Raw genomic sequence first — 15,337 nt, 5'->3', positions numbered from 1 at the left:
TTGCTGTTACGTGCTGTATCCGCCAGATGGCGCACGTCTCTATTAAAACTACTCGTGGTTCTATGCAAATCGCTGTTTTTAATGTGAATTTGATCAGTTTATACACAAAGACACATGTAAACAGTGTCAATCTCCCTGTATTTACCCCCGTCATTCACAAAATAAAAGCACACCTCTGAAAGTAAAGCGACAGTTACTTCGGATTTCGAAACGAGCCGGACAGCCAAACAAACACCTGTCTCAGTCGACCTCGATAAAGCCACTTCCTCTTCACCCACATCCTTAACCAGCACATTTTTATTGGTGTCAGAGCAGCAGCTGCGCGCCATCAAAACGACTATTTACATAAGTCCTCCAATACGACAGGTAGATAAGGAATAGGATGAGTTTGAATCATTTTGAGTGGCTCTAATGTTGTTGCCTAAGCACAGCAGAGTTGCTTAATGAGGTCAGTGATGATAAGACCGAGGAGGATGATGATGATGATGATGGGCGGGCTGAAGGCGTTGCTCATGCCCTCCTCCTCCTCCTCCTCCTGTAGGGCCAGCACACAGAGACAGTGTGTGAACTTGAATACTGACGGGGCTCAGCAGCACCAGTCACACATCATTGCTGTTTTATGAGATTTAAAGTGTTCGTTTAGTTTTGGTGTAGTTCTAGAGGAGCTTCTCTCACGATGTCCAGACGCAAACTCGGCAGCAGACCGCAACACCTGAGCGCAATGCAAGGTAAGCTGGATTCAAGACAACTTCATCCACATTTAAACGACAAAAAACCCAACATATGCATGGAGAACCGAATATGGGTAATGTGGGAGGAGAGAGCATAACCAATAACGAGAAATCAATGTAACGTTAGCCTAATAACTTTTCACGTGGTTTGTGTCTCACTCAGTGCGCGTCCAGAACTTGACATTGGAGTTGAAATGATAACATACCCTCATGTTTTTATTTATTTATCATTATTTAAATGTGTCGAATCAGTGGACAATCCGTCTTAAATGTCTATAAGCTATAGTTTTATTTAGGTTAAAGTTCCGAGTTGGTGCAATAACATTGCACTTCCTTATTGCATCTTCACGATATCTTTATGTTTTGGTGTCGTCACTCATACCTTAGTGGCTACTTTTTAATATTTACAATTAGTTTTTATATTTTTACACACCCTCATTCTCGGATGGTATTCTTAATTGTACCTGCTGACAAGTGCGCTTGCTTCACTTCCAATATTTCTGCTGTTGTTGTTGTTGTTGTTTATTGATATTAATAATTGATTGATAAACAGTAGGCGTACTAAGACTTATGAGTGGATATGAAATATTGTTTTGATCATGACAGGATCATCGTTTTGTTTTGTTTTATCTTCTAACTGTGGGCAGCTGTGCGTGCCTCACCTGACCACAAGACTTGAGTCTAGTTTGATGTGTGTGTGTGTGTGTGTGTGTGTTAGCGGAGTCTGATTTGTGAGTCGAATCTGTTCAATGAATCGGTTGAACCAATTGATTGACTGACGGGGTAAAAGGCAAAGTTACTTTAAAAGCCGAATGTCAGACATATTTTAGTAAACGTAAAATATGTTTTTGTAATGTTGCTATGACATTTTATCAACACGGGTAATTTTGGTTTTACTCTATTGGATTTTACTAACAATTTATTTATCAATTTAATTTGAGGTATAAGTTTATTTTAGTATTACAATGAAAGTGATCATTATATTTAGGATTTAAATAGTTTTTCTTTGTGATCTGAACTAAGACATATGAAATTGTAATAAACATCCCTAATAATGAGGGGGGAAAAGAAGGGAAAAAAACCGTGATAAACCGCATTACATTTGGCTTTACTGATTAATTAAAATATTCCCCAACGAGATGTCGAGGGCCACGTGAAAACAACCGCTAAACGCGTGAAACGAACTGTTCGAAAGAACCGATTCACTTTAAGAAATCGGACTTCCAGTCACTTATTTGTGAGAGAGAGCAGCCGCGCCTTTTGCGTGTCGGCACAAACAACCAGAGCTGTTGAAACAGGAAAGGTGACATTTTTGAGTAACCACAGGTGAAATCCTCCCCTTCCCAGGACTGTCTGTACCTGCATCGGCATGGACAGCCTAGCCCGGGCAGTTGGATCCAGTCCAGGCTCTCTCTCTTTCTCTGTGTGTGTGTGTGTGTGTGTGTGTGTGTGTGTGTGTGTGTGTGTGTGTGTGTGTGTGTGTGTGTGTGTGTGTGTGTGTGTGTGTGTGTGTGTGTGTGTGTGTGTGTGTGTGTGTGTGTGTGTGTGTGTGTGTGTGTGTGTGTGTGGGTGTGCGCTCTGGAGTCCATGACCACAGCAGCGGCACCCAGGTCAAAGGGCAAGTTCCTCTTAACTCGCCGTCTTTACAGTCAAATGAAATGTGCTCTGAGCAGGATCTGTGTCTGCAGCAAATTCAGTGTGTATAAAAATGAAATCCTCCATAAAAGATGTAGCCTACTAAAATATGGAGATTTGATTCACCCCAGGCGGCCCTGATGCTGACTTGCTTCCGTATAATGAAATTAAGCAGCACTGCAGCCTTAAACGTTGCCTTTATCATTGCAGAGTAGTATTTGTAGTGTAATGTTTCTATATTCATAATTCATATTTCAAATGTAAATTTCATCAATTTTTATTTTTTTGAGTAAATTAGTTTATTTTATCCTATGTTTATGCAGCTTCTGTGTCACTTTCACAGTGTATGAAGGAGGCAATACATGAAGCTTTCAGTTTAGGCACAGATATTCATAAATTCATAACATTCAAAACAATTAGGACATTTAAGTAGCTTTTCTAATCATGCCTTAGGAAAAAAAAAACATTAGTGATGTATATCTTGAGGCAAAACAATGGCACTGACGTATTTTAAGATGTCTTAGTGCTTTCAGTTAAAACAGCTCAAACGTGGATTTTAGTCTGAGACTAGTTTAAGACTTGTCTGTGAAACTGGGGCTAATTTGATTTGAAAATTTTTTAATTCTTGTGTAAATGTATTTATTTAACCTCTTTACAGCAATAATCAGTGTTTAAATGCACTATATTTATATGCACTATACACTATATACAGTATACTGTAAAAAATATTATATGATCAATAAGTTATGACAAAGGTTTTTACATTTCTTTAACTCGAAGAAATGGAAAAAACAGCAATTTTCAACTTTTTTTATAAGTTATACAAGATTCAACTCATTTTTTAAAACCAGTTTAATGTAATTTAATTTGAAAAGACTTAAACATTCAAGTTGATTGTACTTAATTTAAGTCAGCAACTTTTTTTTTTAATACAATCTACATGCAACATGCAGCTTCTGTGCCACCGCGGTGTAAAAATGACATTAGATGCACTAAGGGACAAAATATGAGAGTGACTTTCTCTTTAGACACTTTGAAAAGTTTGTAAACTAGCTTGTTTTGGTAGCAAACTCCTGTTTGGCTCATCTTTGACATGGCTTGATTTACAGACTGCATCGCTCGTTCGCCCCGGCGGTTATGAGTGGTGTGAAAGACACCTTGTGTATGTCAGCAGACTTGTGAGCATGGCAGGACGACTACAGTGCAAAGAGCCTGATATATCAGCATGCACTAATGGGCGAATTGCTCAAGCAGGTCGGAGCTGCATCGCTCTACTTCCTGTCACAGCAGCCCTCAGTGGCAGAGACACAGGAAGTGGTCAGTATCTGCTGACCAGACAGAGCCGTGCTGATGCTGACAGTTTAGCAGTACACCGACAAATGCAGAGAACTGAAAGTAGCACATTAGAAGAGAAACGAAGCTGTTGCAAAGCCGCTCAGTTGGGTCATTTCGAGACTTCCAAGGGCCCCTCGCACTGTGCTTAACCCCTGGTTATCGTCGTTTTAAACCCCGCTTGTGATTTAGAAGTGGGATTGGCAGCACCTTTTTTACCCTGTGGTTATGAAACTGCACAACTTTTGTGGTGTTGACCCTGTATTGTGGTGCGTGCGTGAAACGAAGCAGTGTGAGAATGTTACAGCAACAGACTCCCAATCATGTACCTCACATTCACATGCTTTGGACAGTAACAGAAACTGTTAGAAAATATTGTGTATATACAGTAGTTTCAGCATTTGAAGGGGAAAAAGGTCAAATGGTGACCGAAAGCACTAGCCTGGAAATGCAGACCTAAATCTGAAAGATTAATGGTCTGGCATCGACTAATGAAAATCGGCCAGCTCGAGGGGCGGCACCAAGCATGCATTTGAAAATCTCACTGCACGCAATTGGATAACACTACGACCAATCACAACAATAAACCTCATGCGCTTAGCTACCAGCGGAGCTAACTGGGAGATAAGACTCTTGCCGTATCCGGTCGGCAAAACAGCAAAAACATCCTTCTTGCAAAGGAACGATTCGAGCGGCGTCTTCGGTTCCTCTTTTAGATAAAAAGCCAAGTCTAACTCGTTCATTGTATCGGCCAAAGCCGTTTCAAACAACTGGTGTTCATCCATAGCCATCTTGCAATGTTTACTAATGACTTCGACGTCGCAGCGCGATTCGTCATCTCGCCTCTGGCCCGCCTATATCAGATAACCCGATGTGATTGGTGCAGCTCGGATACAAGGGCATATTTAATGAGCATACATTCACCTCTGATAACAGATCACTCTAAAACATGATTTTTTTTGTAAAGCTGCTTTGAAACAATATGTATTGTGAAAAGTACAAATTATGGAATTAAATTGAACTAGCCACTCAGCATTTTCACAGGCCACAATTTTGACATTGTTACCATGGGGAAAAACTGCCATATAGATTTCTTTAATATTATCTCATAATTTGTCAGCAGGTTTATTAGGCTGCTGTCACTTTAAGACCCGATGCACGGATCCATTATACTGTTATTTGTTGTTTAGTACTGAGGCGGCTTTATGTGCATGCACTAAAATGATTGCTCAATATGTGCAATCCCACACTGAAATTCAAGCCCTGCAACACCAGCAATAATCATCCGGAGAGACTGAAATGAGTGAGTGAGAGGAGGCGGGTTTGTGTGTCACTTGCTGTTGGAGAGATGAGAGAGTGAGAAAGCACAGCTGGAATCGTGTATTGTGCGGAAAATGAGTATCGGAAGCGTTTAAGATGTTTAAGTATCGATATGTATTAAAAAATCGCTATTTTTGACAACGCTACATTGCACGTAGTTTATAATTTCAGATGCTTTTTGAAGAAAAAAAACTCCAATTGAAAAATGTATATATTATATATAAATTACACGCCGCTGCCAAAATCCACCCGCATTTGTCAAGTTAGCGGGTGTTAATGTCAAGCCCTGTTTTTACAGCAATGTTGTGTTGTTCTGCTCACAGACGCTCCGGATCCCACAGTCGTCCCTGTCGTCTCCTCGCCGTCACCCGAGCGGATGCCTCCGCCTGAGGATGGAGGTCGTGACCTGCTGACATGTGGCCAGTGTGGTCAGGCGTTCCCGCTGGCACACATCCTCACCTTCATCCAGCACAAACAGGGCGGGTGTAGCACAGCCAGAGCCCAGCCTCAGGGCCACACCCCTCCCTCTCCGGCCAATCGCACGCAGGTGGAGGCGGGGTTTGTGGAGCTGCGGCGCGTGACGGGCAGGAGATGGAAGGAAGAGCCAGGTGTGAGGGTGGAGGCCAACCGAGCCGGTGAGTTCTAGCTGCTAATTAGTGTCTTTTTTTGTGTAAAACTGTCCCCTCATTTAACAGCCTCGTCCCCAGTCCGGCTCATTAGGCCGCCGTTGCTGTGGCGCTGAGGCCTTGGTGAGTTGGAGAGTTAGAGACGCCGGGTCTAATTGTGTGGAAGGGATAGGTAGTCCTGCGACACACGCGAGCAAACGTACACTTATACACACACCCTAGGGGACGCTGGAAGACACCTGAGCACACCTGAGCATCTCCTTAGCTCTGTCTCTCAGGTGAAGTGGCCAGGTAAACACCACACAGTCAGGCCAGCAAACTGCACAACTCCCAGAGCGCAAAGCCCTCATTATTCCTGCACTGTCAGTCATCCAGCTGCTGCTGACCTGGGCTGTTATTCCCACAGTCCCATCCGCTCACTGCACGCTTCAAAATAAAGTACACTCTTAAATATAAACGTCCCAAAAGGTTTTTTTGTTGTTGCAGCGATTCCATAGAAAAAAAAAAACATTTCGGGTTTCCCTTTTTTTTCTTTCTTCTTAGTGTGAAGAACATTTTAATAATCTGAAAAAGAACGGCATGGTTTATCAAAATAAAACCAAAATCGCGATATGACCGCGCAAGGCTGCAAGGTAATTAAATAAACATATGCTCTGCGTGTTTCAGAGTGATTCATTCCCCCATGAGCATCTGAACATCACGGAAATGATGCAAATGCAGTTTTCCATCAAATTAAAAAGTTTTGAAGAATTTAAGACAGTCGAGCTGTAAATATTAGTATTGTAATTTTGTAGTTGTAGTGTAAAATTGTATTATTATATCATTTTTTAAAATTTAAGTATTACTGTAGTAATATTTCTTATTTAGTGATGTAATTTTTTTTTTGCAATAATAATAATCATTTTATAGCCACAATTTTTTTTTGACCAAAAGAAGCACAGAAATTTCGATTTTTTTTTATTTTTATAGATTTTCTTTTATTACCCCAATCGTGCGCCTCTTCTCTGAACACCTTTTGTGCAATGAAAAGTTTCCATGGATGTTGAAGGTTCTTCATGGAAGCAAAGATGCCAGTAAACCTTTAAGATTGTAAAAAAAAAAAAGAATTGGGGTGAAACATTGAACTCTTTCGACTGTTAAACAGGATGTTGGTGTGTGTGTCATAGTGTGTGTTGAGTGTTTTTCAGTGCAGTAGTGGGCCGTAGAGGGACTCGTCGGCCTGTGCAGGTGTTGCTGTTTCTCAGTTTGATGCTATTGAACCGTGACCTGAACCGCTTCCTCATATGGGCAGGATTCTTTCCCCTTACAACATGAGCAAAGCAAACATTATTAGTTTATCATTCCAGACCGTTTATAGAGACAAGCAAATGATCACGATTGATTGTGATCAACAAAACACATGCTTTCGGGTCACTCCCTCTTACACATGTTTGCGCTTCCTTCCCTTTCGTGCTCTGCATCTGTCCGTCCAAGTTTCTAGATTCTCTGGGGTTCATTCCCTCTCACGTTTTTTTTTTTATGTGTGTGAAGGTGTATGTTGCTGATAAAGGTGTCAGGGTGAGAGGTGCAAAATATGCTAATGTGTTACTTCCTCTGGTGTATTATTGAGACTATCGGAGATTGTAGAATGAGATGAGAGATGGGGTCTGATAAAGACTAAAACTTTTGCTTGAAAGACAGTTCAAAATTAGTATGTGATATATGAGAGTGAGTGATCATTTGTTTAAACTGACATGTCAGGGTTGCCAGGTCTGCGTGACACAAACAGTCCACTGGAGGAATATACACTGCCATTCAAAAGTTAGTGGTAGGTGAGATTTTTATCATTATTATTATCAATGTTCAAAATTGTTGTTGAACAGCATTTTTTTTTTTTTTTTTTTTTTTTTTTTAAATGATGTAAAAGTCTTTACTGTCACTTTTGATCAACTTAATGAATCCTTGCTGAAGATTACTGCAAATTGCTGAGCCCAAATGTTTGAGCGGTGGTAAATGCCACTCCATAACCAAACAATTTGAACTATTTTCCATTTATTTGTAGGTATAGGCATAACATATAATGTAGGTCATCTCATTAAAAATAACAAAATGACACGTTTGTAACCATAGAAGAAAGGTGAAGCCTGACAATGTCATATTTATATGCATTTTACTTGTGCTACATGTAGTTAGATCTTTAAAGATTCAGAATATATCAGTACCATATTGGTTATCTGTTGATATTAGACTTTTAAATAAAAATGTCTATATAATATATTTGATTGTAAATATTTTTTTTCCATAACACACACATATAGTTAATCTTTAAAACCACAAATTATTTAATAACACTATCAAAAGTAATCTTTAGCAAATCTCTAAATAATATCGATTTTTCATACTGTATTATAATGCTGTGATTCCTATATTCGCTATATATTCAGCATTTAAAACAATTGGTTTAAGTTTTTAGTGTTTTAATATTAATTTATTCAAACAAAATAATATAGAATTTTAATATCAGCTTATCGGTCATTGGTCAGAACATTTTCAAATGTTCAATTATGTAAAAAGTGACATCGCCATCTACTGGCCTGGCAGCAGAATGCAGCGTTTTTAATCGTTTTTTCGCTAAACGTTTCCATTTTTAGTACATCGCTGTCGTGTAAACATGCCCATAGAAACAAAATATTTGTATCCGTTATAAATATATTATTTAAAAAAATGTACTAAATGAATTTAATTTGTTCCATTTAAATGCAACTACAAAACTATCGGTGACGGAGTTTAAAAGTAGCTCAACTCTTGAACCCCAGAAGGATTCATTTTTTGTTCTGCTTGGATGAGGGCGTTTTGTATGCACGTCGTATTTGCGCTTTCATTTTGACTCATCCAATGAAAAATCAGTTAACCCACAAACCATTCAGACTGGAGTGTGTGTGTGTGTGTGTGTGTGTGTGTGTGTGTGTGTGTGTGTGTGTGTGTGTGTGTGCTTGTATGTGGGTGTAAAAGAGTGACATAGAGAGATTTTGGGAGAGGAATGGATTATTGAATTAGTTTAGACAATGTATCAATAGTCTTATTTTTATTTCCTCCAGCCCTCTCTTTGCTCTTCATTTCAACTGTCCTTTTATTCTCTCTCTCTCTCTCTCTCTCTCTTTCTCTCTCTGTTCCCTAGAGAGAGAAGATTCTGCCTGCTGCTCGTTAGCGCTCTCAGCCAATCTGCATTTTTAATTAGCGGTTATTGCTTCTGCTTAATATGCAATTGCTACCCTGGGCCAAATGGGAATCCTTACAAAAAGAGTGAGGGGAAAGAATGAAAGAAAGGGAGAGGGAAGAGAGAGAGAGAGACAGGCTGGGTATTGTGTTTCACTCCAAGACCCTGAGACAAAAGCCCCTCCACCCGTCCTCGCACCCTCCACCCGAGGGAGAGATTTGGAGGCAGAAGGGGTGTGTGTGTGTGTGTGTGTGTGTGTGTGTGTGTGTGTGTGTGAAGGTGCAGTCACAGGGCCGATGATTTTTCTCTTGTTTTTCATGACCTGTGCAGCTATTTCTTTTTTGTTCTTAAATGAAACGCGTTTCCTCCGTCAGTTTTAACCTCAGAGATCTGCCTCTTGCTTTCTGACTCTCGTTCTTCTCCAGGCACAGAGTATACGAGAGAAGAGAATAGGAGAGGCTCTTTATAATCTTCTTCTTTTGCCCCCCCTCCCAATAAAATGCAGAAGGATTTTGACTTGAGGAGATGTAAAAGAGGCTTATAGCGCTCTGCTTTGAACCCTTTGTAAGAGAATGGGGGAAAAAATGAAATGAATTTTCCTCTCAGTTTTGGGATCCTCTTTGCAGACGGGCCCCATTTATCAAGGAGGCTGAGTCAGGACTCATTTGCATAAAACCTTCGTTTGCTCCGTTCCGCTAATTAGCAATTTGCAGCTTAATTGGCGAGCGGCTCTCTGAAATAGAGACAAAGCTAACCCACGTTTAAAAATACCAGCAGAGCCGCCGAAGGAGCCCATCCGTGGACGTTCTCTCCTGTGAACACACATTTAATCAGGAGAGCCTTTCTGACATTACCAGCTCATTATTGCTCTGACACCTGCAGGGGTTTGTGACATACAGTTTTTCTAACCGAAAGAAAATTTGCCTGAAAACATGAAGAAAACGTGTTCTCTTGAGGTGATACAGTAATACGGTGTTCAATATTTTAGCAAGGTGCGCGGATATGATGGGTGATTAGCACGAAAACATGAACCGATCACATTTCACTCCAAGATCAGAAGGAAATATTTGGTTACACTTTATTTGAAGGTGTCAATGTTACAGTGTAATTATATATTTAAGTACTGAGTCATATTAAGCAACTACATGATCTTACTATAGGGTTAGGGTTTGGTTAAGGGTTAGTTGCATGATGTAATTATGCACAACTTGCTGTTATTACTGTGGTTAGTACATGTAACATATGTAACAAGGACACTGTAAAATAAAGTGTTACCAAATATATTTGTATACATTGTGACGATATTTGAATGAAAGGAATGTTTTCCTCCAAAGTGTTCATTACTGTTACGACCCCATAGATTTTTTTTTTTTTTTTTTTTACAGAAACAAATGCATCCATGATGTATAAATACAATTGATATGATATATTATTCCACTTTACCATTATATTACTGTAATGACAACTTGGAAGGAATTGCATGAAAATATCACAATGCAAAAAACGTAATGATCCCAAAAAATAGGCTTCATTTTCGTCAAGCAGAATTTCTGCATTTGGATTTTGGGGTTCAATATGATGATGGTGTTCTTGCCCTGCACAGGAATACCTGGATAAGTTACTATTTTTGCCAAAATGTACAGTATACAGCGGGTATACAACAAGATTTCTCTTGCTTTTGTTATTTTTAAAGGACTGGTGAAAATTGAGGATGTTTTTACACAAAATCTGATATAAACTAAACCACATAATCTCTTAGATCAAGGCATGCAGTGTATTTAGGTCATGTGATAGCATTGTTGCTGATTGAAACATTTATTGTTGCATTCAGCATACTGTTACATTTAATGTAATATAATTTTTTTAATAATGTGTGATATGACATAAGAACAGTATGTTAGCATTCTTTAAATCATAGCCATGGACTGTACCTGCCCCGTTTTCACAAGTATGTGTGGTTTTACCTGTTTTGTTCTGTTTTCTGTAAATGACCAAGTTCGCCTGCAGCCTTTCCTTCCTGCCGTTTCATTTTCAATGCGTCACGATAGACATCTTTCCAGTTCACTCAGCATAATTAGTCAGATATGTACAGCACGAGAAAGGCTCTGTTTGTTTTCACATTTAGTATAGACATTTGCACAACCTAGAAATGAAGATTCAGTTAATGGACCTCATCAGTTGGCCGTCACATGGCTATAGCTAGAGATATATATGCATGTTATGGACCATTTATTGATTCCAGCACTAAATCAAGGAGTTAATTGTTATTATTTTGAAAATAGACATGACCAGGTTGTATATATACGAGATGCCGAATTGGACGTTGAAGACTCACTTATTCATATTTATTGAAAGAGGAAGAGAAACTTGTTTGTGATTTGTGTAACAACAACATCAACAACATTTATTTAAACACAATATAGATTGATCCAAAGTGCTGTACATAGTACAAAGCAGGTCTACACTATCAAAAAAAAAAAAAAAAAGAATTATGAGTGTAAAACATTTCAATAGAATGTCCCTTTTTAAAATGATTTTAGACAATTTTATTCAGAAAATATATGAATGGACTTTTTTTATCTATGTTTCTCCTGGAATAATTGTAGAATTTTTGACATATTAAATGTAAAGATTCTATGTATATGTTATTATTACTGTTGTTACTATTGGTATATCTGTCTGATTTTGTATATTGATTGTTTTATACTTTTTTAAAATATATATATATATATATATATATAGTAAACAATGTATTGAATTGATTGTAATCAATTATTTTTAAATTGTTAAATCATAGTTAAATCATAAATAAATAAATAAATAAATAAATAAATATGGAACATTTATTAGTCAAACAAGTTTGGTTTTCTCTCCTGAATGTACTGCTATTTAAAAAAAATGCCATTTGTTTGGGTGTTTTTGAGTGATTTTAGGTGTTTGTTTGACTGATAAATTAATTCTCTCTCTCTCTCTCTCTCTCTCTCTCTCTCTCTCTCTCTCTCTCTCTCTCTTCCTTTCCAAAACAGAAGAGCCCTCCATTTTCACCTGCCAGGTGTGTCAGTGTGTGTTCTCCAGCGCATGGTCTCTCCTCCAGCACGCTCAGAACGCACATTCTCTCAGCATCTACCAGGTGGAGGACGACACGATCGCGCACACGTCTAAACCGCCGGCCACGATGGATCCGCGACACCTGGGCGCCGCTCTGGCCTCTGCGTTCCAGCCGTCCTCCGTGAGATCCGCTCGCTCTCACAAACCTCACATCTCCACCCCTGCACCGCGCGATCTCCAGAGCATGAACTTCTCCATGTGTTTACAGCGCCTGGCGGAGGTGAGCTGTAACAGCGGCGGAGTGGTGCCGTCTCCATCCCCGTCTCCTCCAGCCGCTTCACCTTTTCCCCTGTCCTCTCCTCCACTTCACACAGGCTTCTCCTGCCAGCTGTGCGGCCAGGGCTTTCAGTCTCTGCGCAGCCTGTCCGCGCACCGGCGCACTCACGCCTGCGATAGACCATATCACTGCGGTGTGTGTCAGCTCACGTTCTCTCAGAGCGGCGAACTTGCCCGACACATGAGAAGCCACCGTCGTTCTGCAGCTGGACCGGAAACATCTGATCCCAGCCCTCCCAGTGCGGACGAGGACAGAAAGCTTTCTGGACTGGGAGATAATGATATTTCCGGTGGTCATAACGCCAGCTTGGAGGCTGGGAAGCATCCAGGAGGAACCAGCCTGATCTTGATATCTTCTCAGTCCAGGGGTGCGGATCGCAATCTGCTGCGGTACTACCAGCCTCTGAGAGAAGCTGAAGAAGAGGGTCAAGGTGAACCTCAACAGGCTTCTCCCTATGGCAGCCCCTCGGAGGGCTCTCTGGAGAGCGGAGATACAGGTGGAAGCGGAGAGAGCGGGATCGCCAGCGGGAACTGCACACCGAAGCGCCCGGAACGGGAGGATCGTCCTCAAGGCGAATGGGAGCAAGAGGTGGAGGCCGTGGAGATAGTCACGGACTGGCAGCGGGAGAACGAAAGGAGGCAGGTCACCAGCGGAGGGGGCAAGAAGAAAAAAGAAGAGGCGTGCGAATTCTGCGGAAAGTGTTTCCGTAACAGCAGCAACCTCACGGTTCACCGGCGCAGCCACACGGGGGAAAGGCCGTACCGCTGCGGACTCTGTAGCTACGCCTGCGCTCAGAGCAGCAAACTCACACGCCACATGAAAACACACGGTGCCCGCGGGACACGCGCCCCCTTTCAGTGTCAGCTTTGCTCTGTCCCGTTCACCGTCTATGCCACGCTGGAGAAACACCTCAAGAAGGTCCACGGACTCACTCACGCCAGTGCAGGAGCCTACAGCCAGGGCTCGCTTGCCGATTACAACGGCCTCAACATCAAAATGGAGGATGATAAATCAGGAGCTCCAATCACAGTGCTCACAGAATCTAATGTGGACCTATCAGAGCAGCTGAAAGAGGAGGATGCTGAAATGAGGGTGAGTGTTGATGTGCCCCCTTCTTCTGAAGAAACAGGTTGTACTGCGGCTCTGGGTGAAACCGCAGTATAAAAACAGCAACATGACACTCTGATAATGACCAAAACCACCATCTTTTGCCCACAACTCAGTATGTCCATCTTATCAAAAAACCAAGAAGACCTTACCCACCTTCACCTCAAGTCACTCTAGGGTGGGAAGCTGGTACTGACCGAGACTTCTCATATCAGTACAAGTGCCTACTGTTAAATCCTGACTTTCAATAGACTGCTTAGTCCCAGCCACCGTCGTACAAGGCACTTCGAACCCAGAACATGAACGCTTGAACGTATACGGAGATGGTTACAAACCATTTGAGCCTTTTGTTGAGCCCAAAAGACAATCAGACAGGAAGGCCTGCAGGTGATCTGTCAATGTGATTTTCAATTCTGCAATGCAATCCTGGACACTGTTGTAGCACTCTATCACAGAGCCTTAAAGGTTCATGGTTCATACAAATCTGTGCGTGATAACAAAAAAAAAGAGAATGGATGTCCAATCCTGCTTCAGGAGGGCGTTTGTCCTGCACAGTTCGGCTCCAAGCTTAATTAAACACACCTGAAACAGCTCATCAAAGTCTTCAGGACCTTTGCTTAAAACTTCAGGATCTCTTCAGGAATCGTCCGTCCAGGAGCAGGATTGGACACCCCTGGTCTTACATCAGTGTAGTAAGCGTAAGACTTGCACAGATGAATTTGAGCTTGTGTTTTCCCACCTATCTGACAGGGTTGTTTCCTTACTTTGATACTGTATATTCAACAGGACTGATTGGGTCTGTGGCAATACATGTTCACTGTCACATATCACTGTTAAAGAGCATTTGTTTGCCATTTAGTTCATTTAGAATGTCAGAATTGTGTAAATGTATATTTTGCAACTTATTCCACAAAAATGTATAACATTTTTTTTTTTTTTTCTACTGCACAACAAATTAAGTTTCGTTGTATTTTGTGAGCCTGTTTAGTCTGTTAGCAGACATTTGTTTTACTGCCCGAGCACATAGAAATACTATGAAAAGTTTTGTTCATTTTTATTTTTGTCAATTGTGTTTTGTGGAATGAAAAGCCTTGGTTTCTGATGATACTGGATAGGGAACAGCGCTGTTGAATGGTGAACCCACTGAGAGAGCACTTGTGTTTGTTTGTGTATATGTGAGAAAAGAGTTAGAGACCAGATATATGATAAATCTATACAGGGAATGTCTGCTTTGTTACGTTTTTTTATTTTATTTTATGAATATCAATGTCAGGGATCTGTTATGTTACACTTTATGTTTGCGTGGTAACAAATATGGTGGAATATGTCATTAAATGGAATTTAAAAAAGCAATTTTTTTGTATTGATAAGCAAATGTGAAAATAGTTGGACATCCAGTTGTGTCCGTTTCTTCAGGGAGCAGCGAAAACAAAGCTCTTTTTGTCCTCTGAATAATTTCTGTTCATTGAAATGTCATGTCTTATATGTGATTTCTCCCAGAAATCCCTGTGTGGCTACACCACTTTGTCTATTTTGTATTTCTATGGCTATTTGTACGATAATTAAAAGACTGAGGTAAAGTCAGAGGGTGTGTGTGTGTGTTTGAGTATGTGAGAACCAGAAAGTGTGACGGCAAGTCAAACCTGTCGCTACATGTCTCAGATCACATCACAAATACAGCAGTATTTGCACAGATGAGCCGCTCTCCTCTAACGGCTATCGTTGTCGAGTCATAGTCCGCTAGTAGTACAGTCATATCTGACTAAACCACTGGGTCATTCAGGTTGGCCTTCAAGGAACAGGGTTTGATGGAAAACATTAGATCAGGTCAGGTTGATTACTCGTCTAAGAAAGTGTGATTGTACATCTGGAGAGAGAAAGACAAAGCCGGGAAGGAGTTCTGGGATTGAAATGGGTGGGAGTCGGAGGGGGAGCAGAGTCATCTTAACAGCTCTTTTCTTTTGTAACAAAACCTTCACGCCGGTATCTCTGGCCCCTCTAATGA

General features: G+C 40.8%; 1 protein-coding gene across 1 annotated transcript; it reads left to right on the top strand.

The window, feature by feature from the left end:
- Positions 1–360: 360 nt before the first annotated feature.
- znf296 (zinc finger protein 296) lies at positions 361–14,916 on the top strand. The gene is made up of 3 exons (XM_082182523.1): positions 361–728; positions 5,342–5,653; positions 11,867–14,916. The coding sequence occupies exons 1-3, from the start codon at positions 677–679 to the stop codon at positions 13,387–13,389; spliced, it is 1,887 nt and encodes a 628-aa protein (XP_082038649.1). The 5' UTR covers positions 361–676; the 3' UTR covers positions 13,390–14,916.
- The last annotated feature ends 421 nt before the right edge of the window (positions 14,917–15,337 follow it).

Source organism: Leuciscus leuciscus (assembly GCF_965113295.1).
Source record: "Leuciscus leuciscus genome assembly, chromosome: 10".
Lineage (NCBI taxonomy): Eukaryota > Metazoa > Chordata > Actinopteri > Cypriniformes > Leuciscidae > Leuciscus > Leuciscus leuciscus.
The sequence above is the reverse complement of the archived record's forward strand: the minus strand, read 5'-3'. Positions and strand labels throughout refer to the sequence as shown.

Excerpts from the sequence above, each read along its gene's own strand:
- znf296 (XM_082182523.1), top strand. The coding sequence starts at position 677 with ATGTCCAGACGCAAACTCGGCAGCAGACCGCAACACCTGAGCGCAATG. Across the intron at positions 729-5,341 it reads ACACCTGAGCGCAATGCAAG|ACGCTCCGGATCCCACAGTC; the intron begins GTAAGCTGGATT and ends TTCTGCTCACAG. Across the intron at positions 5,654-11,866 it reads GGTGGAGGCCAACCGAGCCG|AAGAGCCCTCCATTTTCACC; the intron begins GTGAGTTCTAGC and ends TTTCCAAAACAG.